The sequence below is a fragment of the Rhinichthys klamathensis genome, unplaced genomic scaffold, assembly GCF_029890125.1.
Source record: "Rhinichthys klamathensis goyatoka isolate OS25496 unplaced genomic scaffold, OSU_Roscu_1.1 h1tg000350l_1, whole genome shotgun sequence".
NCBI classification, from domain to species: Eukaryota; Metazoa; Chordata; class Actinopteri; order Cypriniformes; family Leuciscidae; genus Rhinichthys; species Rhinichthys klamathensis.
In genome coordinates, this window is record NW_026606862.1 from 638609 (window position 1) to 660768 (window position 22160).

Consider the following 22160-nt stretch of genomic DNA (forward strand, 5'->3'; position numbering starts at 1 on the left):
CCAAGGGGCATGCACTCCCCTTAGCATGGCAGCATTGGTATATCGTTCCCCAAAGCATCATTTGATGCAGTGCGAGTTCCATTATGAAAGGGAAAGTCTCAGGTGACAACTTTAACCTTTGTCCTGTGAGAACAGGGAACAAAACACTGCGTCTTCATGCCGTGCCTCTGGGCCTGCCTACTCTAAAGCCCGACTCGATCGGCCCAAAGGAGGCATCCGATCAGCGGGTGAAGGTCTCTGCGTGTTACTGTCTTTTCTCGCGGCAAAGTATTTTCGATTAAATGCAATACATTTTCTCATATGTATTCTCTCGTTATTTCATCTGACTCCATAAATGAAAAGGTTTTTAATGATATCTGTGCACCATTAAATAAAAGCGAATGTTTGAATATTCCTTTAACTCTTTACTGGAAATAATGTCAGAGTTGATTAGAATAAAATCAAATGTTTACAATTTATTATGTCAGGTAAATGTATCATGTGAATTTCGTAATCAATGCAAGATAATCAATACAAAACATCAAATGCTCTGGAATAAAGAACTCAAAATTAAGAAATACATGAAGCTGAGAGACTCGGTCGCTCTCAGCCTCACGGGCTGATCTGAGATACAAAAAGGCCCGAGCCCCTTGCTGCATTCCATTATATAGACAGACAATGGATATTTGCATTCAGAGGTAACACCTTTTGAGAACAGGAGGGCTTAACCATCCCACCCTCCTTTGTGTGCATGTTATCTCTAAACTCTTAAAAAAAACGTATTACCTTTGTTTTACTTTATTTAGAAATGAGATTTGTACCAGTCGCACTCAGACATTTCAAATAATACCAAACATGTATAAAACTAGATTATAATCATTCACATTAAACCATTTAGATTCTTGTGTGAGTTTGGGTAATCTCTGCAAGAGTGAAGAATGAGGGGGATAAATGTAGATTAGGATGAGGGAGGTGAGACCTTCGTCTCAATAGTGTACGAGGGGGAGTTCAAATGTTCATTTTCAGCAAGGTCCTTTGTCCACTCGAGGAGTGGTAGTTCAGGGCCGGATTAACCATTAGGGCAACTGGTCACTTGCCCAGGGGCACATGACATATAAGGGGCCCTGCGCACCGTCAAATATTATGTTAGATCACGTTATAAACGCAGTCCTCACTTTCCTAATTATATGCATATTTTTGCAACCCATTCGATCAAAATATAATGTTAAATCGCGTCAAAAACAGCGTCTGTATTCCTGCGCAGTGAGCGAGAGCGAGCTATCATGTTGACTCGCGTCGCGTGACTTGACGCTCTGAAATTTGAAGTGATGGAGAAGCAGTTGCCTACGGTTGCCTAACATAAAGGTCTCGACTGTTTAGCGTTATATTTTGCCAACGAAGTCAAATTGAAACTGTGATATTGCTTCGTGCCGTTATAAAACAGCAAAAGACTTTAAGTAGCCTATAGGCATTCTGTTTGTGCTGCGTGATTTAAATAGAAGTGCGCACTTTGCTCACGCGATCAGCATGGTGATCTGGTGTTTTCTCCAAAATGAAAGCTCAAGGGTTTATTTCTGGCAATTAAAGAAATTAGGACAAAAGTATTGTACTTTTCCTATACTGTGTAATGTAATGCAAAATACTTTTAGGCTACATTTATAGGAGGTATATGATTTTACGTCATAGGAATAATTATATAAATCATTATTATAATAATTGTTTGGCATCCTAAAACACCAGTGATAATGTAATGCAGACTGAGACTCTATATCATAACTAAAAAGATGTTTGAGCCCTCTTTAATGTCCAGGTACAAGTCAATGCTTTTTCTTTGTTCAATGTGCACAGTTCATGGGTTAAAGCCGGTTGAAGCTCTTAATTGTGAGCTCTCAAAGTGCACCAGATTGATGCATTTAACCTTAAAATGTACAAAATTTTCTTGCGGGGGAGCATGCCCCCAAACCCCCCTAGAGGGATAGAGTTCCACCCAACATAGTTTTATAAAATCCTATGGGAAACACACATCATTTATGAAGTAATATGTACAACAAAGTTCCTTTTAAGTCAGTAATACAGTTAATGCCAAATTAAAATGTCCTTGGACAAACTACATTTGGCCTGCCTAAGGGGGGGCCTACAAGACATTGTGCCCAGGGCCCTCTGAATTCTTAATCCGGCCCTGGGTAGTTCCTCAACCAGTTTTTCCAGTCTTACACTACCTTCAGACATAAAGGTGATTGTCATGCCTGCAAGGCGCCCTTATATACATCCAGGTCACATACGTTAATCATTCACTTTAATGATTCACGTGCTGTCGCCTGTCAATATGATTGCCGTGATTTCAGACACCTGTCATGCCTGAGGCGTTCCCCAAAGCATCCCTGTTCTCAGGGAACAAAGGTTACAGTCGTAAGTAACCTAAACGTTTTCACCAGAGTGGCTAGATATATAAATGAACTAAACTAATAACTTTTTTACAACAAAAATGAACCATCACTAAACTTACTTAAGCTGGACTGTGATGCTATTTTCTTCTAGAAACAAACTTTGTTGCAATATTTTTTCCTAGTATCTCTGTAAAGGCCTGTTCACACCGACGTTTAATGCCTCGTGACTAAACAAAGGGCGCCAATATGAGTGTGCACACCGACGTGAAAAACGCCACGCGTAAAAGTATCCAACCAATGAGATTGGCGCTTTTGCTCACGTGTCTGGAGCTTCTGAAGTTACAGTAAAACACAACTTGGGGGCGCTCAAACACAAAACGGTCTTGCCAGGCACACATACGTAACGGCGAAGAAGATGCGCCAAGTAGCGTCTACACACCATAGATATCCATAATAAAGGCTAGATGTCTCGTCCGCGCTGCTGGCCAATGGCCTTTATTATGGATATCTATGGTCTACACTGCCGGGAAGAAATAAGACGAGGAAGATGCAAGGCAAGATGAATGTAGAGCTGCTGGTCTCGTTGGTGTCGGAACATAAAGAACTATATGACAAACGCGACAGCGACTACAAAATAGGACTATTTCTGTTTTACATTAAGCGCCATCTAATGTCGGGGAATGAATTGGCATGTTCACTCGGCTCAACGTCAGCGAAAAACGCTTGGGTGTGAACACAAAAAACGCGTTGAAAAACGCTGGCAAATAACGTGCGCCGATATTCGTCCCGGTGTGTACGAGCCTTAAAGCTGCTTTGAAACAATCTGTATTGTAAAAAATGCTATATAAATAAAGGTAACTTGACAAGTGTGTGAATTTGTATTATTTAGTTGAATGTGTCAGAACCAGGTTTCTCTCTCTCTCTTTTCCTCTATCACGCACACACTCACTCATGCACACTCACACTCACTTCATCTCTCAGCTGATCTCCTTCTCACCTGTTTTCTCTTTAGTCTAATTTTCTCTGCTACTTCTAGCTACTGTTCTCCCTGCTTCATTGCCAGATTATTGTTATTTGTAGAGTACACGCTCTTTTAAGTCCATCAGTTATCTTCGTCTCAGCTATCTCCTTCGGGAAGTATCTTGTCCTGTCTTGTCCTGAGTTATCCGTTGGTACGTTAATTCTGTTCTCTGCCCAGCTATCCAGCTGCTCTGCTCCAGCTACCATATCTGCTGTCTGTGTGTCTCCTCCATCTGGCCTTGGGATCGAGTCTCGTTTGCTGATCTCTGCTACCCGGCTCTGGGACCTCTGCTGCTGTCTCTCATCAGCCAAGTTTTGACATTTGTGTTCTCTTCAGTTCTGCGTCTGCGTGACGGCAGACTCCTGTGTTCCCTTTTTCAAATAAACATGATTTCTGCTCCTGCCTTTGCTTTTGGGTCCTCGGTGCTCTCTGACAGAATGAGGACATCTTGAATATATGTTGATTAGTTAATTGAGACATGGCTACAATATGAATTAGCTTATATCATCTAAAAAAAATTTACAAATTAAAACGATTTTGCTATCTTTTTGTAAGATGATTTGGTAATCAGTGAGCTCAATCTATAGAAGGACTAAAATAACAGCATTCATCTGGTGTGGAAATTGAATGTTTGGTTTATTCTGTGTTGCAGGCTCAGGCACGATGAAAGGCATTATCCCCAAAAGCAAAACAAAAGGCACTGACTTCTGTGGAATGAGCCACTGGTATTTTATAATCCGCTCTGATCTCGGCTGCTTTATGCAGTCAAGAAATTTAAATAAAGGTTCAGACATGAATATTTGGAGTCTGCACCCTTCCTGCCAAAATGGGGACCATTACTTTGGCGATTGTCGTAAGTACTTGTATATCATCAAGGGTAATTCTTACCGTATGGTCACCAACCTGGAGAAAGACAGCGATGCTGAAGTTTACAGCCTTCATCCCAACTTCCGGGGTGGAGACCACTACTTTGCAACCACTAACTATTTTTACATCATTTTCCAAGAAAGGGGCACTTATCGAAGAACAAAAAACATGAATCACGACTCGGAAGCTGTAGAATACAACCTGCATCCCAACTTCAGGAACGGCCTCTATTACTGGGGCCATGGCTTACAAGGTTACATCTCCTTCCTCAAGCCAGCCTCAGATTGGGGAGTTGAGTTCTACACCGGTACCGACTTCGGAAAAGATGAGCGTGTTGGTGTCTATTCTGTTCATCCTGATGTTCTTAACTTCCTTCCTGGTGGGCTGTCAGTATCTAAAGGCCCAGCCTTTGGCGTTTGGGAAAATATTAAAACTATAACTAATGACAGCAATACACCAGTGACATGGCGAAAGAGAATCAATAAAAAGGTTGGCTACAATAAGGAGAAGATGACCCAGATCACACACGACTGGAAGATAGCCGCGTCAGTCACAGCTGAATCTGGAGATCTTGCAGCGTTAATTGTGAAGGTTCAGTTCTCCTTTTCTGCAGAATATGGAGGTTCACATGTCAGCACTGAAAACGAAAGCTGGAACGAAGCGACTGAAGTGGAAGAACAGCTCTCATTTGAGCTGGCGCCACACGAGTCTGTATATCTGTGGCAGTACAAACTGGGTCTCGGTAAAGAACCAGTGCTGTTCTGCCGTGATTTAAAGATTGACGACGTGCCAAACCCTCCAACTGAAGTCCCACTGCCGCCCGCACAATCATGAAAACATATCAGGTTTAACTCCAAGAATAAACAAGTGCTTCAGTTAAATACCTTATAACTTCTCAAGTCATTATTTATATATCTGCATGCATTGCTTAAAATGCTTGAGAGTTGTTTAATATAGCAAAGAGATCATTTAGTTAGTCAATGGAACTACAAATTACAACACTATACATTATGATATTATTGAAACTTTATCTTCATGATTAAAATAAACTGACATAATCCTACTTTAAAACTCATGAAATGTCTTGTTAAAATGTCACACATGTAACCTAACCTCAAATCTTACAATATGGGGGCTAAATCAGGCTTCGGGACATTAGAGTAAAATGGGTGCTCAGTGTATATTACTGTAGATGTAGTCTAAAGCCCTATTCGGATGGTAATTGTTTCTCATGAGGTCATAATTGTTTCTCATGGGGTCGTAAGATATTTTCAACATTTACAGGGGTTAGTCTGTGATTTTATTGGCGTCCGAATCCAGAATGTCAGTGTTTCACGGTCTCCAGCCACGTAATCCCCAGCCGTGTTACCTACTGTTTTTTTGACAAACACCAAGGGCGTGTGGTAATTTAATTGTCGCCCGAATCCACATCTCTGAGTTTGCAAGAAAAGATTCATTTAAAATTCACTGTTTAACTCCTTTTTGACCTCTGCAGAGCACCGTACAATAAATGTTCCCAATTAATTCGCATGCATTTTAAAGATCTAGCGTAGGCTATTACTGTATTACTGGAAAGTATTTACAAGAACAATATTTAATCACCACTCAAAAGATAAAGAAGAAAAGCACATAAACATTTGAAATGGTCCATTATTATAGAAGAAATTATATAGCCTACATTAAAAAAATAAACCGAGCAGCTTTGGGTTTGCCTCATGTAATTTTGTATTAATTATTAATTGGCTGTATTAACTTATTTCCTCTAATTTTCACATTTTTAAAATGACATCCTTCATTTTGAGATAAATTATAATACAGACAATTATTAGTGCATAGCCTAAATCTTATTTTTAAACAGAAGGTGTAAGTAATCAAATAATAAATAGGATATTAGGCTATTTTCCTATTATTAAGTTAAATATGAATTAATTCTTGTTATTCCAAGCATATGACATTTTATTTACAGCAGACAATCATGTGCCTGACCACGTGAGCAGTGTGTTCCCGGGTTCATATGATCACAAAACCCATCACCATCGCCATCCGAATGCATGAGTTTATCACTGAGGTGACATGCAAATTAATTTTTATGGACATCTACATGAGAAACAATTACCGTCCGGATAGGGCTATATGTATCTGAAGTCGACTGAAGTGTTTGATTCACAAGTCATGAAAAGTGCTGCATTCTGCACTCATGCATTTGGCGTTGTAAGGCTGGTGCCGGTATGTCTGATCGACCCCTCAATGTGACAAAAGGCCCTCCGGGGAATTAACACTTGAACTATCCCTTGAATGTGTAACTCCCTCTTGCATATGTAACAGGAACTTTGGAGAAGCAGCACGCAGTGCAGCTCACACTTCACCCACACTATCTTCCCCACATCCCCCTCCTCCTCACCTGAAATACACTGAAACCTTATGCAATGTTATGTGTGTACAAAAATGTAACTACTCATGTTTGGTGTCTTTTGAAGTATCACAATGCGCCTGGTGACATGGTCTCATTCCCCCAACTATGATGAAAAGCTAAAAGAAGTTATGAAATGTGAGAAAAGTGATGTGTCCCATAATAGCCTCATTCAGACTACCTCCTGTATGTAAAATCAGGCAGACCTCACAGTGTGAGCCCCTGAATAAACAACAAAAATCTAATTATAATGACAGACATCACCATTTGGTAACAATTGAATTATCTGGGTTTATAAGGAAATGCAGCAGAAATGTTCGGGGAGTCTGTAGGTTGACTGCCCACACAACCGCTGTGTGTAATTTTGTTGACAGGTAATAATTTCTACAAATTCTGTGATTTCTGAATTGATATGCTTAACGTCTCGGTTACGTATGTAACCCTAGTTCCCTGATAGGGAACGAGACGCTGCGTCAAACGCTGCGGGAACGCCCCTGCGTTGTGCGTCATGAAGCACGTATGGAATCAGCCCAATGGAGAGATGAAACGTCATAGGCGGGTGACGTCATCGACCAGGAAACTATAAAGCACCCCAAAAACACAAGCGCATTAGCTTCTGATAGGCTTGAAGGAAGCGCTAACGGGAGTGCCGGGAGTATGGCGGAGCGACGCAGCGTCTCGTTCCCTATCAGGGAACTAGGGTTACATACGTAACCGAGACGTTCCCTTTCAAGGGAACTTCGAGCTGCGTCAAACGCTGCGGGAACGCGAATACCCACGTCGCCATAGGACCAAATGACCGTCATGTGAGACTAGCGCACAGAGGACGAGAGCACCTGTGCCCCAGGGGTAGAGCTTAAGTCTAGGTCATAGAACTTAATAAAAGTATGCGGTGAAGACCATCCAGCCGCATCACAAACATCACTCAGGGAAACCCCCGACAAAAGAGCTTTAGAAGCAGCCATACTCCTGGTAGAGTGAGCTCGGACAACCAAAGGTGAAGGCTGGCCAGCCGACTCATAAGCAAGTGAGATAGCCTCAACCACCCACTTGCTCATTCTCTGTTTAGACGCAGGACACCCTTTCCTGGGTGGCCCGAAACATACAAAAAGTTGTTCTGATCTCCTCCACAGGGCAGCTCTGTGGACATAAGCGTCTAATGCCCTAACAGGGCAGAGTGAATTAAGTTTCTCCTGGTCCGATGACATAAATGGAGGAGGACAGAAAGCCTGCAGAACCGTAGGTCTAACAATATTAGTAGGAACCTTAGGAACGTAACCTGGTCTAGGATGCAGAAAAGCTTTAACCATGCCAGGTGCAAATTCCAGGCACGAGGGTGAAACCGACAGAGCCTGCAAATCCCCGATTCTTTTTAGTGAAGAGATAGCAAGCAAAAAGATAGTCTTAAAAGTGAGAAACTTCTCGGGAACTTCTTCGATAGGTTCAAAAGGAGCTAGGGAAAGACCTTCTAATACAATGGCCAGATCCCAAGTCGGCACCCTCGTACGAACTGCTGGCCTCAGCCTCAAAGTGCCACGGAGGAAACGAGTTATAAGCGGGTGTCTCCCAAGAGAAACTCCACTGAAAGGGACGTGGTAAGCAGCTAGTGCCGCCACATACACCTTTAGTGTGGAGGGGGATAACCCTGTGGAGAAGCGCTCCTGCAGGAATTCCAGCACTGCACCCACTGGGCAGTTAACTGGGTCCTGCAGGTGTTCTCCACACCAAGAAGTGAAAAGTTTCCACTTCAAGGCATAAAGCTTCCTCGTGGATGGAGCTCTGGAGTTAAGAATGGTCTCAACAACCTCGGTTGAGAGACCGGAGTCTATGAGCTGGGCCCCCTCAGAGGCCAAGCCCACAGTTTCCACAATTCTGGGCGGGGGTGAAGTATCGTGCCGCCCGCCTGGGAGAGTAGATCCCTCCTGACCGGGAGCTCCAAAGGAGAACCGTCCAGGAGAGAAATCAGGTCCGCAAACCATACTCGGGCCGGCCAGAACGGGGCTACTAGTAGTAGACTGACCCCGTCCCGGCGGACCCTCTCCAGAACTCCTGGTAACAGAGCAATCGGGGGAAAGGCGTACAGACGTGACCTCGGCCACGGCTGCACCATAGCATCCAACCCCAGGGGGGCTGGATGAGTGATGGAGAACCACCGATGACAATGCGTGGTCTCCTTGGAAGCGAATAGGTCCACCTCGGCGCGACCGAAACTCAACCAAAGGAGCTCCACCACCTCGGGGTGGAGTCTCCATTCCCCTGGCCTCGGCCCCTGCCTCGACAGGGAGTCTGCTACCACATTCAAATACCCAGGAAGATACATTGCTCTCAGAGATAGTAGCTTCCCTTGGGACCACAGGAGGATCTGACGGGCCAACTTGTAAAGCCGGCGAGACCGCAGGCCCCCCTGATGATTTATATAAGAGACCACCGACGTGTTGTCTGATTGAACTAACACATGAAGGCCTCTCAGGTCTGTTAGGAAGTGTTTCAGAGCCTGAAACACAGCCAACATCTCTAGACAATTTATGTGCCACGAAAGATGATGATCCTGCCACAGACCTTGGGCTGGGCGACCACTCATGACCGCCCCCCACCCTGTGAGGGAAGCATCCGTCGTTAGCGTTATGCGACGACAAAGAGCCCCCAGCACAGGACCTTTGGATAGGAACCAAGTTTCTCTCCACATGACCAGAGCACGAAGGCAGCGCCGCGTGACTTTGAACGTGCGGAGCGGATTTCCCCTCGGGGAGAATCCCTTGGTCCTGAGCCACCACTGTAGCGGTCTCATGTACAACAGGCCGCAAGGTATAACGTTGGACGCTGCTGCCATCAGACCCAACAGTCTCTGAAACTGCTTGACAGTGAGTAGCTGGCCTAGCTTCACTTGTTTCACAGCTGAGAGAATCGAAGCGATGCGGGTCGGAGAGAGTCGCGCCCGCATCGATACCGAATCCCAAACGACACCCAGAAAAGTGGTCTTCTGGGAAGGAGATAATACACTTTTCTTTGCGTTCAGCCTCAACCCCAACTTTCTGATATGAGCGAGGACGACATCTCGATGCCGAACCGCCATCTGCTCGGTCTGAGCTAAAATCAACCAATCGTCGATGTAATTGAGAATCCGAATGCCCTGAAGCCTCAGAGGCACTAGTGCTGCATCCATGCATTTCGTGAAAGTGCGGGGAGATAAAGCTAGGCCAAACGGAAGAACCCTGTACTGGTATGCCTCGCCCCCGAAGGCGAACCTCAGGAACTTCCTGTGTTGTGGAAGGATGGACACATGGAAGTATGCGTCCTTCAGATCTATCGTGACAAACCAGTCCTCGGACCTGATTTGAGACACGATCTGCTTGATAGTGAGCATCTTGAATTTTAGCTTCCCTACCGAGCGATTCAATATGCGCAGGTCTAAAATTGGACGCAACCCCCCATCCTTCTTTGGAACGATGAAATATCGGCTGTAATAACCTGACTCCAAACTGGGAGGAGGAACCCGTTCTATAGCCTCTTTTTGAAGGAGCGTTTTCACCTCTTGTTCCAATACCAGAGCCTGCTCGGGGCCCACCACTGTGTGCAGAACCCCTCTGAATTTTGGTGGACGACACCTGAACTGGATAGCATAACCCTTTTCTACTGTCTGCTGGACCCAATGAGATATTTTTGGAAGGCTTTTCCACTCTGCCAGAAATTCTACTAAGGGTACCAGCCTCTCGAGACTGGCCTCTGGTGTAACTTGAGCAGCAGACGCAGCGCCCTGTAACGGCGCACCGGCAGGGAACAACTGGTCTGACCGCTCTGAGACCCTCCTCAGAGGGAGCGAGCGTCCCTCGGGAAAGCGCTCGCTGGGATCGTCTGTGCCCCGGCATAAAGGCGGGGTTGGCAGAACGAGCCCCTGAGGGCACCGAGGAGGAATGGGCACCGTAAAAAGAGGTGAACACCTTTCCGCCTCGGTGGGGACCACCCTCAGCATCCTGAACGGCTTGGCGTCAGGACTTCTTCTTAGCCGAAGCCTTCTTAGCCAATATAACTGTCCTCAGATCAGTTCTACTGGGAGAAGGCTTCGGCTGAGAGTGTCGCGGCTGAGCCCACTGTCCAGCAGGGGGAGCACGAGACGCGACACTCTGCCTCTGCTGCGCTCTATGTGATGAGCTCGAAGACGGCCGGGGCTGCTCCCGCCCAGCAGCCCCAGGGACATGAACTTTAAGGGGAAGAAACTTTTTAAAAGCTGCAGTTTGTTTCTTTTCTTCTTGGAATTTATCGATAACTGAATTCACAGCATCACCAAACAACCCCATGGGAGAAAGAGGAGCATCTAAAAGAAAAGCTTTTTCTCTCTCTTTAATATTAGTCTGATTTAACCACAAATGTCTTTCTGCGGCCACCAGAGCTGCCATAGAACGACCCATTAATTTGGCCGATTCTCTGGTGGCACGCAGGGATAAATCAGCAGCCTGACGCAGTTCGCGAACTACGTCAGTACTGACCTCCTCACTCTCACTCATGTCCCTTAGCAGATCAGCCTGGTATGCCTGCAAGATTGACATAGTATGCAGACATGACGCAGCCTGACCTGCTGCCGAATATGCTTTACCCACCAAAGCCGAAGTGTTTCTTAAAGGCTTGGTGGGTAATGCCGGTGCCTTAAAAGATGATGCTGCTTCGGGGGAGAGATGGCTCGCAAGCGTCTCTTCTACACGAGGCAAAGCACCATAACCATGAGCCTTGGCTCCCATAATATTAGCGTATGTTGAAGTCTGGGGACTAAACACTCTATATGACACCGGTTTTCTCCATGATTTCGACACCTCGGTGTGGAGATCATGGAAAAACGGCAGGCACCGGCGTGGAGGCTGCACACGTGACGGCAAAAATCTCTCATCCAACTTTGATTTAGAAACAGACTCCTGTCTAGTCACTGGCCATTCAATATTAAGTTTTTCAACAGCTCTTGTTAACACCTCCATAAGCTCATCACTCTCAGGAGTGTGGGGTGGCGAATCCTCCACATCTCCCTCAACACTAACAACATCAAGTTCCTCAGAACTGGATAGCTGCAGCATTGGTGCCTCAGCCCGAGCGGAAGAAACCGCAGCGCGTGCTTCCGAACCCGGGACTGAGGCACTGGATCTCACAGGTGAAGGGAGAGATAAGGCAGAGCCCGTCTCAAACCCCGCTGTGAGATCCATCTGCGATCCCCACGATAAGCGCCGCCGCTCTGCCTCGGCAGAAGCGGGACCCGAACCGCGGGGAGCGCGCACCGAACCGCTCTCCTCAAAGAGCGATCGGCGGGAGCGGAGCGTCCTTAACGGCAAACGCTCGCAATGCTCACAGTCTGCTCCCTCGAGAGCAAACTGGGCATGCTGAACTCCCAAACAAACAACACAAAGATCATGTGTATCCCCGCTCGTTAAATAACGCGAGCAGGGAGGAACACACTTTCTAAACTGCTGTTCGTCCGCCATAATCTCTCAATATATAGGGATAAATTGTTTGTGTGGTGCAGGGTATGTAAGACAGACAATATCACACAGGGACAGATTCACATGTAGCGCGACTGAAAGCACAGAAGCTAATGCGCTTGTGTTTTTGGGGTGCTTTATAGTTTCCTGGTCGATGACGTCACCCGCCTATGACGTTTCATCTCTCCATTGGGCTGATTCCATACGTGCTTCATGACGCACAACGCAGGGGCGTTCCCGCAGCGTTTGACGCAGCTCGAAGTTCCCTTGAAAGGGAACTGATGATTTTATCCTCTGAATTGGATTTGAAATGATTACATCATTACCTGATCAATAAATTGTAAACGTTTGATTTTATTCTAAACCGACTCTGAGAATTGTTTTCCCCCGAGTAGATTATCGGATTCGTATATTTCCACAAGTTTGCGTCAGAGTTTAGTGACGACTAATATCTGATATCAGATTCAAGTGTACTTGAATGAGGAGACGGGTAGTTTCCGTCTAGAATCAGCTAATGCTGTTTGATCTAGATTTGGGTACGTCTAAATACCTCTGTTCTAATTTAATGTTACTTTAGATAAGTGCACGCTACTAAAGTAAATTATTGAATTAAGTTCCTGAGGTGGCATTCAAGGGGGCTGTGTATATGTCTTCGATTTTGTACGTGTGAATTACGGCAAATCCCAGACATTCAGCCAATTACCTCTGTTTTGATAATCGGAAACTGACGAGATTGTGCCGGAGACCTGGTGAGGAACTCGAAGTGATATAGTTTCCTGATCTGAGCGGATAAAATATAATCAGAGTTTAAAGAATAAACAAACCTTCGCTAACGTTTAATGATGCACGGATATCATTAAAACCTTTTCATTTATGGAGTCAGATAATAACGAGATAATACATGAGAAAATATATTGCATTTAATCTTGTTGTGTTGCGTGAAAGGAAAGGCAAGTAATACGCAGAGTAACCTTCTACCGCTGATTGGATGCCGAAAATCCGCATGCGCGAGAACTGACACTCTTCTTCTACTACTATGTACAGCACGCGCCTTCCTCTGCTTGTAAGACGCGCGCTGTGTAGTAGAAGAAGAGTGTCAGTTCTCGCGCATGCGTCCTGGAAATCTCTTGAACTCTCGTCTCAGGCCCACAAGGAAGCAATGGAATAGTCGAATAAAGTCGTTATTTTAGTTTTTTTTTCCGCACAAAAAGTATTCTCGTCGCTTGATAAACTTATAGTGGAGCCACTGTAGGCACATGAAACATTTAAACATTTTCTTTAATGACTTTCTGGGCCGTCAAATGTCAGTCCCTTTGGCAGCCTATGTAGCAGTGATCCAGCTCTCAGATTTAATCAAAAATATCTTTATTTGTGTTCCGAAGATGAACGAAGGTCTTACGGGGTTGGTACAGCATGGGGGTGAGTAATTAATGACTTAATTTTCATTTTTGGGTGAACTAACCCTTTAAGAAAACAAGTCGAAGCGTTCGCGTACGAACAACAAGGGTGGGCAAGACAGCGCGAAGAAATGGCCGCAAAAATTGATCAAATTCAAAGGAAACTGCAAACCGGCAATAATTACATATCTGCTCTCGAAGATTGTTGCGATAAATCAGGTTTTCCAGTAGCCGCAGTTAAACAAGCGGCACTGGATGAAACCTCCGAGCTAGAGGCAGAAAATGATAGTGACGACGATGACGCCGCGTTATTATACAGGCCACAGAGAGAAACTCGTAAACGAGCTTTTGTGAGTCAGTGGCCTGAAGAGCCAGATCTGCGAAGCCCAGTAAAGACTCGAAAACAATCGAATGATTTGCCAAAGAGATCAGTTAAAGTCACTGTGCTTAAAACCATGACGAATGCGGATGATGAAATCACAACAATCAGCCGCCCGTTAACATGCGAAGAATGTTCTAGACATAAACAAATCGTAGGAATTATGCCGAGAAAGGGGCCGTTTCAACCTTACTGGGAAGCATTGATGTTACAGGCCACGGTGTATAAATTAGAATTTAGAGATGTTTGGCAAATAGCTCTCCTCACCATCCCTGAGGAGCTCAGACCGAAACTAACCGAAGAAATGAAATCTGGCAACGTAATGAACCGAAAAAATAACGAAAACGACGAAAGTATCTATGAGCGTCTAAAACAGGCATTATTAGACATGAGGGGGCCGACACATGCTGATTGGAGCAAAATATTAGAAATCAAACAAGCGAGTAATGAGTCATTTGAAACGTACACTGAACGGTTATGGGTAACATACAGAGAACACTCGGGCCTAGAGGATGTAGACCGCAACCATGACGCGTTATTACAAATTATAAAGAACAATGCTGGCATCCCTGTTCAAAAGGCGTTATCAAATGGCGTCGACCCGGCCGAAAACACGTTCAGAGCGATAGTAGACTGGGGTTCAAGAATAGAAAACAGATGGAGATCAAAACCCCGTAATGTTGCGGCCGCACACTGGTTAACAGAAGGGAATAGCCCAGACAAATTTAACCAAAGATCTCCAAGCAAAATGTCATGCCGCTATTGCAAAAAGACTGGGCATTTCATGAGAGATTGCACGAAAAGAATGAGAGATTTAAGAGAACCAGCGAATCTTTACCAAAAAACGCCCTCTAGCAACGACTCTAACTTGTATAAACAATTCGCTGATTTCATAACCGAGTTTAAAAAACAAAAAAGCCAAAATGGCGCGGACCACAACGCGAGCGGAGCAATTGAAAAATACCAACACCAATAGGGATACGTGGCCTCCATCGCCGTGGGGAGCATAATTAAGAGTGGAAACCGAATTAAAATAAGAGCTAATTTAGGAGGCCGGTTAGCGGACGTACTTATTGATTCTGGCGCATCTTGCTCCTGTACAGACATTCCATTTCCTTTAACCAACGAAACTATTCAGATAAAAGGCATCGGCGACACGTTAATGATTGCGACAAAAACACAGCCAATTGAACTCGATTTGGGCGTGACCGTATTGAAAGAACCCCTCTGGTATTTACCTAACAACAGTGAAGGGACTGTACTGGGAATGGACATTATGCGAAAGTATGGCTTTGTAATTCACTGCTTTGAAAAGCAAATTGAATTGAAAACAAACAGAACAGTAAAAATGTGTTTAACAAAAAACACAACGAGCATTATGTCCATTTCCACCCCAGATCCCATTCAACAGATGGTAAACAAACACGATTACATTTGGGCTACACATGAACATGACTGTGGCCTCATTGACTTTGTTGTGTGCATTGAGGGGGAGCCCCCCCCCACAAAAACAATACCGCATCAAACCAGAGGCCGAGTCAGCTGTTCATGAAATTGTACAACAACTTGAAATTAGAGGAATAGTTCGTCGATGTAGCTCAACCACAAACTCTCCGTGTTTACCAGTACCAAAATCAAATGGTAAATGGCGTCTTTGTATTGATTATCAACGTCTTAACAAAGTTTTGCCCAAGGCGACACCTATAGTGGCAAATCCATCGACGTTATTATCACAGATTTCAACACAAGCGTCCTGGTTTACAGTGCTCGACGTAAAGAACGGTTTCTGGTCCATCCCAATCAAACGCGCTGATCAGTGGAAATTGGCCTTCACTGTGAATCAAATCCAGTACACCTGGGAGCGAATGCCACAAGGCCTCCATAACAGTCCTGCGATTTTTCACAGAGCATTAGAAGACACGCTCAATCCAGTGACAGGGACCGGAAACGTAATCCATTACGTCGACGATATACTTATCGCGACCGAGGGATCATTTGATGATCATTTGCTACTCGTCGACGAAGTACTATTAACACTCGGTAAAGCTGGCTTCAAATTAAACAAAGAAAAAGCTCAAATCGCACAAAACGAGGTCCAGTACCTGGGTTATACGATAACGCAGAGCCACCGAGCCTTAACAGATGATAGGCGCAAATGCATTGCTGAACTTCCGCGACCGCACACGCTGAACGCGTTACAGAAAGTGCTGGGGACAGCAAACTACTTGAGAGATTTTATTCCAGATTTTGCAAACGTCGTCACGCCATTATATTCCCTCTTAAAGGGAAAGTCAAAGCCTTCTGACGTCCTCGAATGGTCAGAGGAACACGAAAAAGCCTTTACAAATCTAAAAGAAAACTTGTGTTGTGCCCCCGCCCTCGGCCTGCCCAGCCCTAAAAAAGCCTTCCACTTGCAGGTAGACGCAAATGAAAACACTCTAAGTGGCGTTTTAGCTCAGGACCATGGGGGAAAATTGCGTCCGATTGCCTATTACAGCCGAAAAAAGTCCACGATTGAACAGGGATTTGACCCATGCACTCAGCACGTGCTGGCGGTTCACTGGATGTTGACAGCAACAGAACCGATTGTAGGTTTTCAACCTGTTGTTGTGCATACAGTGCACACGCCAGTACAAATGTTGTTGCAGGGCCGAATAAAAGGCGTGTCGTCGCAAAGGTTAGCAAGATGGCTAGCAGACATACAGGCACGCGACATCACAACAGTTAACGACCGAATATTACCTCATTTATTGGGAGATGTAGAGGGCCATCCACACACATGCCAACCTAAACAGGAAGCACAGAGCCCGGTTCATGACCAAGAACTTCCAAATCAGACACAGGTGTACATTGATGGTTCCCGATACTGGCATGATGGCAAATTCCACACAGGTTGTGCGGTGTGGGCTCCTCACTCTCCCAATTCAGAAACTAACCAATTGCTAATCAAACTGTCCGAAAACACATCTGCGCAAGAAGCTGAACTCATTGCATTACTCGAAGCAATCAGATCACATCACGAACCGCTGTGTGTTTACACTGATAGTCGATACGCTTTCGGTGCTGTCCATGATTTTATGGCACAGTGGCAGTTGAGAAAATTCCTCACATCTGCCGGAACGCCAATAAAACATTTTAACATCATAACTTCGATTTGGCAGGAGATTAAAACACGCGATTCTTCACTCTCCGTTGTCAAAGTGCGCGCGCACATTAACAAGAATCCCGATGAGCATGAGAAAAACAACAACATTGCAGATCAATTAGCAAAATTAGCAGCACAAAAGGGAGATGTATGGCAGCCTGACAGATTGATTGTTCCTGGTGTGAGTGCGGTTCAGACTGTTCCTGTTGACTTGAAACAGTACCAACAAGAACTGTGGAGTTCTGATGGAGAGCTGACACCGCACCTGCAGCAGGACCAACTAGTCAAGGTCACTGAAGGCATGGTTTTGAGAGACGATAAATACATTGTTCCAGAAGCCCTCCAGAAACCAGTGATAAAGTTGTACCACGAGTATGCACACATATCAGCTCCAAAAACACAACAGCTGATACAAAATAATTTCTGGTGGCCACACATGGCATCAGACATTCAAAGGTGGTGTGACACATGCATCGTATGTGCCACCATCAACCAAGGTAAGCCTGGCCGTACAAAGCTGTGTAGACCAGAGCCACCCAAAGGACCTTGGGAGTCACTTCAATTGGATTTTATAGGCCCACTACCCAGTGCCAAAGGGGGGTATCGTGATTGCCTTGTAATAATTGACAAATTCTCCAAATGGGTTGAAGCAATTCCTACTCGCAATAACAGTGCAAGCACAGTGGCACGTGTGGTAGCGAACCAAATTCTCCCACTCTGGGGAGCACCAATCCAAATTGAATCTGACCAGGGCACACACTTCACAGGTCAGGTGATGAAAAACATATGCCAGATGCTGAACATCAAACAAAGATTCCACGTTTCATACAGGCCGCAGAGCTCTGGTATTGTGGAACGTGTTAACCGCACCATAAAAGAAAGCATCTCAAAACAGGTTGCACAGCACAAAAACCAATGGATTGATGCCCTACCCACAGTCCTAACCATACTGCGGGCAACTCCTTCAAAAGCCACAGGTATCAGTCCATTCGAACTCATGACTGGAAGAGTCATGAAGCTGCCCATTGACCCAGAAATTACCCCAGCAGACCTGGGGCCTCTCGTGATTGCAACTCAACAATCCGTGTTAAAGCAACTACGAGAGAGGCTGGAAGTGCTGCATGCACACGCTGCTCTGAAACAGCAGCAGTCAGACCTAACAAATGATGCACAATTCAACCCAAACTCTGAGGTGAAGTTCTCAGAGGGAGACATGGTAATGATACGTGTTTTTGTGAAGCAAGGTGCGTTCACACCCAGATGGCATGGCCCGTATGAAATTAAGGCTGTATGCAACAGCTGTGTGGCTACAACCATTAAAGGGAAACTGCGATGGTATCACATGTCTCAGTGCAAGTCATTTAAAGGTACACAGAATAAATGAATAACTGTCACTAACTTTTCTTCTTGCCTTCCAGGTCGACTGCAGCGATCCCATGGAGGCCAGAGGAAAGGAAAGTGTCCGGGCCCACGTGCATCAGACTGGGCCAGAGGGTTTCACTCGCACACAACCTGATATGTGGGAGGTGGGTGTGGAAATATTCCAAGGGGCCTTTCACACCAAAAATCACAGTCGCACCCAAAGAGACAGCTACATGGCCTCCCGGTATAGTACCGGATCCAAATTGCACACCAAAAATCTGCTGTAGTACAGGTAGCACCCACCCACCTACTGGAAACATTTCAGGATACACTAGAGCACCAAAATTCATGCATAACCTCACTGCCTGGTATCAGCCTAAAATAGATCCAGGTGACACAATAGGCAGCATGTACACTTTACATGAAAACAACAATAATGGCACAGACCCAAAATTATGCTATTATGTTAAACATTTGGAACCTGCAACATATAGGTGCACACATACCGAAACACATAATGACACACATATAAGATTCAAAGAGTTAATGTACGATCTCACATCGTACACACCTAACGAGCCGAAGCCAAAAACTTTTGTGTGGACCAACCGAAAAGAAGGAACGTATTGTGTCGGAGAATGTACATATAGCATAGACAATTTCACCAATCCACACAACTGTTAAGTATTGTTTTAATTTGACCACCTGCGGGTACACTAAACCCAAAATTTGTCCAGAATTACACCCAATTCCTCCTGGCGGACTGATTAGAGGAAACATTAACAAAACTTTGTTACATGACGTAAATTTGGTAATGACACACGTAAATTACAACATTTCCAACATACTTTCTGCCTATACAAAACATTGTAATATTAATGATGAGTCATATGCATGGCTACAGTCACGAATCGATGATTTAATTTCTGATTACAAAGACAGACTTGCCGTCCAAATTCCACCTTCTCGCTCAAAACGAGACCTGCTCAGCAGTATAGCCGGCTTGTTTGGATCAATTAATTCAGCAGCCAACACCTACAAAATAACGAAACAATCCCAATTCTCCACATGGTTGACAGACCAGATGGCCACTGGTTTCCAACACCTCACCAATAGCAATGATAACATTATCAAAGCGGTTCGTTCTGAGGCGCAGGCGCTTCTGACGATCAGCCACACATTGTTCAATCAGACCCGTACCATCGAACGTGACTTAGCCTGTAGATCATATGCACAAGATTTATTCACTGCCACAAGACAAGAAATTTTAGATCTTCGCCTTCACCAGACCCCTAGACATGTTTTAAATGATTTAATTGAAGTTTTAGATTTGCATAGATGGTTCTCTTCAGAAAAGATAAAAAATGTCAAATATTCAGAACTGTTATCCACAATTATGATGTATACTGGAAACGAATGTATTGGTTGCATTGGATTTTTTGCCACTTTTCCTTTAATACACCCAGATCAAGTTTACCCAAATTCCACTACTATTCGCTCTATTGGCATGGTAGTTAAAGATCAGGTAATTAAATGGGATCACCTCACGGGATATATGACTTTGAAGGGTACTGAGACCTTGTTCACCAGTCGCACTTGTTGTCATGAAACTCACAATTATGTTGTCTGCACATGTAACACATTACAGCCTTTCTCCTCCAATGATAGCAAACTCATAAATGTTGAATCGTTGCATGGCCATTCAAATGCTGTTCAGGTGTCTCATACACAGTGGTGCATCATCAGTGAGATGAATTCGTTCACATATGGAGGACTGACCTGTCCTGCTAATCACTCCTTTTGCTTGGAAGTGACAGAGGACTTTTCTATGGGCCAGATTGACATCCTCGGAAGGATGCCAAAGGACGCAGAGGTCTCTCCATGGTGGGACGACACCTTTTATGAACACGGAACACAAGCTTTGGTCGACACGATGGACTTGGTACAGAACATCGTCCTCCAAAAAGAGTATCACCTCTCTCAAGCGCAAGTGGAGACGAACTTGGCGCGAAAGACTGCACAGATCCTGTCTAGCTCATCTACTCGATCGGCACAGACTGCATACACCTGGTGGGACTGGGTACTTCGAGGTTGTGCGGTTGGAAGCGCACTCATCTTCTCCTTTACGCTTTTCCAATGTTGCTACTTCCGACACCTCATCAGATCAGTAAAAGCATCCACCAACACCATCTTAACTCTCAGCCCCTTGAAGCTGCCCACCTTACAAAGACTGAAGTGACACCGCAGGAAACCCTGTGAGTGGCCCACGGTGCCAGAGGAGGGAACTGTAAGGCTGGTGCCGGTATGTCTGATCGACCCCTCAATGTGACAAAAGGCCCTCCGGGGAATTAACACTTGAACTATCCCTTGAATATGTAACTCCCTCTTGCATATGTAACAGGAACTTTGGAGAAGCAGCACGCAGTGCAGCTCACACTTCACACACACTATCTTCCCCACATCCCCCTCCTCCTCACCTGAAATACACTGAAACCTTATGCAATGTTATGTGTGTACAAAAATGTAACTACTCATGTTTGGTGTCTTTTGAAGTATCACAATGCGCCTGGTGACATGGTCTCATTCCCCCAACTATGATGAAAAGCTAAAAGAAGTTATGAAATGTGAGAAAAGTGATGTGTCCCATAATAGCCTCATTCAGACTACCTCCTGTATGTAAAATCAGGCAGACCTCACAGTGTGAGCCCCTGATTAAACAACAAAAATCTAATTATAATGACAGACATCACCATTTGGTAACAATTGAATTATCTGGGTTTATAAGGAAATGCAGCAGAAATGTTCGGGGAGTCTGTAGGTTGACTGCCCACACAACCGCTGTGTGTAATTTTGTTGACAGGTAATAATTTCTACAAATTCTGTGATTTCTGAATTGATATGCTTAACTGATGATTTTATCCTCTGAATTGGATTTGAAATGATTACATCATTACCTGATCAATAAATTGTAAACGTTTGATTTTATTCTAAACCGACTCTGAGAATTGTTTTCCCCCGAGTAGATTATCGGATTCGTATATTTCCACAAGTTTGCGTCAGAGTTTAGTGACGACTAATATCTGATATCAGATTCAAGTGTACTTGAATGAGGAGACGGGTAGTTTCCGTCTAGAATCAGCTAATGCTGTTTGATCTAGATTTGGGTACGTCTAAATACCTCTGTTCTAATTTAATGTTACTTTAGATAAGTGCACGCTACTAAAGTAAATTATTGAATTAAGTTCCTGAGGTGGCATTCAAGGGGGCTGTGTATATGTCTTCGATTTTGTACGTGTGAATTACAGCAAATCCCAGACATTCAGCCAATTACCTCTGTTTTGATAATCGGAAACTGACGAGATTGTGCCGGAGACCTGGTGAGGAACTCGAAGTGATATAGTTTCCTGATCTGAGCGGATAAAATATAATCAGAGTTTAAAGAATAAACAAACCTTCGCTAACGTTTAATGATGCACGGATATCATTAAAACCTTTTCATTTATGGAGTCAGATAATAACGAGATAATACATGAGAAAATATATTGCATTTAATCTTGTTGTGTTGCGTGAAAGGAAAGGCAAGTAATACGCAGAGTAACCTTCTACCGCTGATTGGATGCCGCATTTGGACCAATCGAGCCGGACTTTACAGCGTATACATGTAATTAAAACCTTTTTATTTTTCACATATTTCACTTTATGGAATTCAATTTGGATTTTGCTTTAAATATGCTAAATAAAGCTGGATACTGCT

The 22160-nt window shown here is 44.5% G+C and overlaps 1 protein-coding gene across 1 annotated transcript; it reads left to right on the top strand.

Moving 5' to 3' along the window:
• Positions 1-19220: 19220 nt before the first annotated feature.
• LOC130068947 (uncharacterized) lies at positions 19221-20669 on the top strand. The gene has a single exon (XM_056232604.1). It carries the CDS (start codon positions 19221-19223, stop codon positions 20643-20645), a length of 1425 nt encoding a protein of 474 aa, XP_056088579.1. The 3' UTR covers positions 20646-20669.
• Positions 20670-22160: the final 1491 nt, after the last annotated feature.

Excerpts from the sequence above, each read along its gene's own strand:
- LOC130068947 (XM_056232604.1), top strand. The coding sequence starts at position 19,221 with ATGACACACGTAAATTACAACATTTCCAACATACTTTCTGCCTATACA.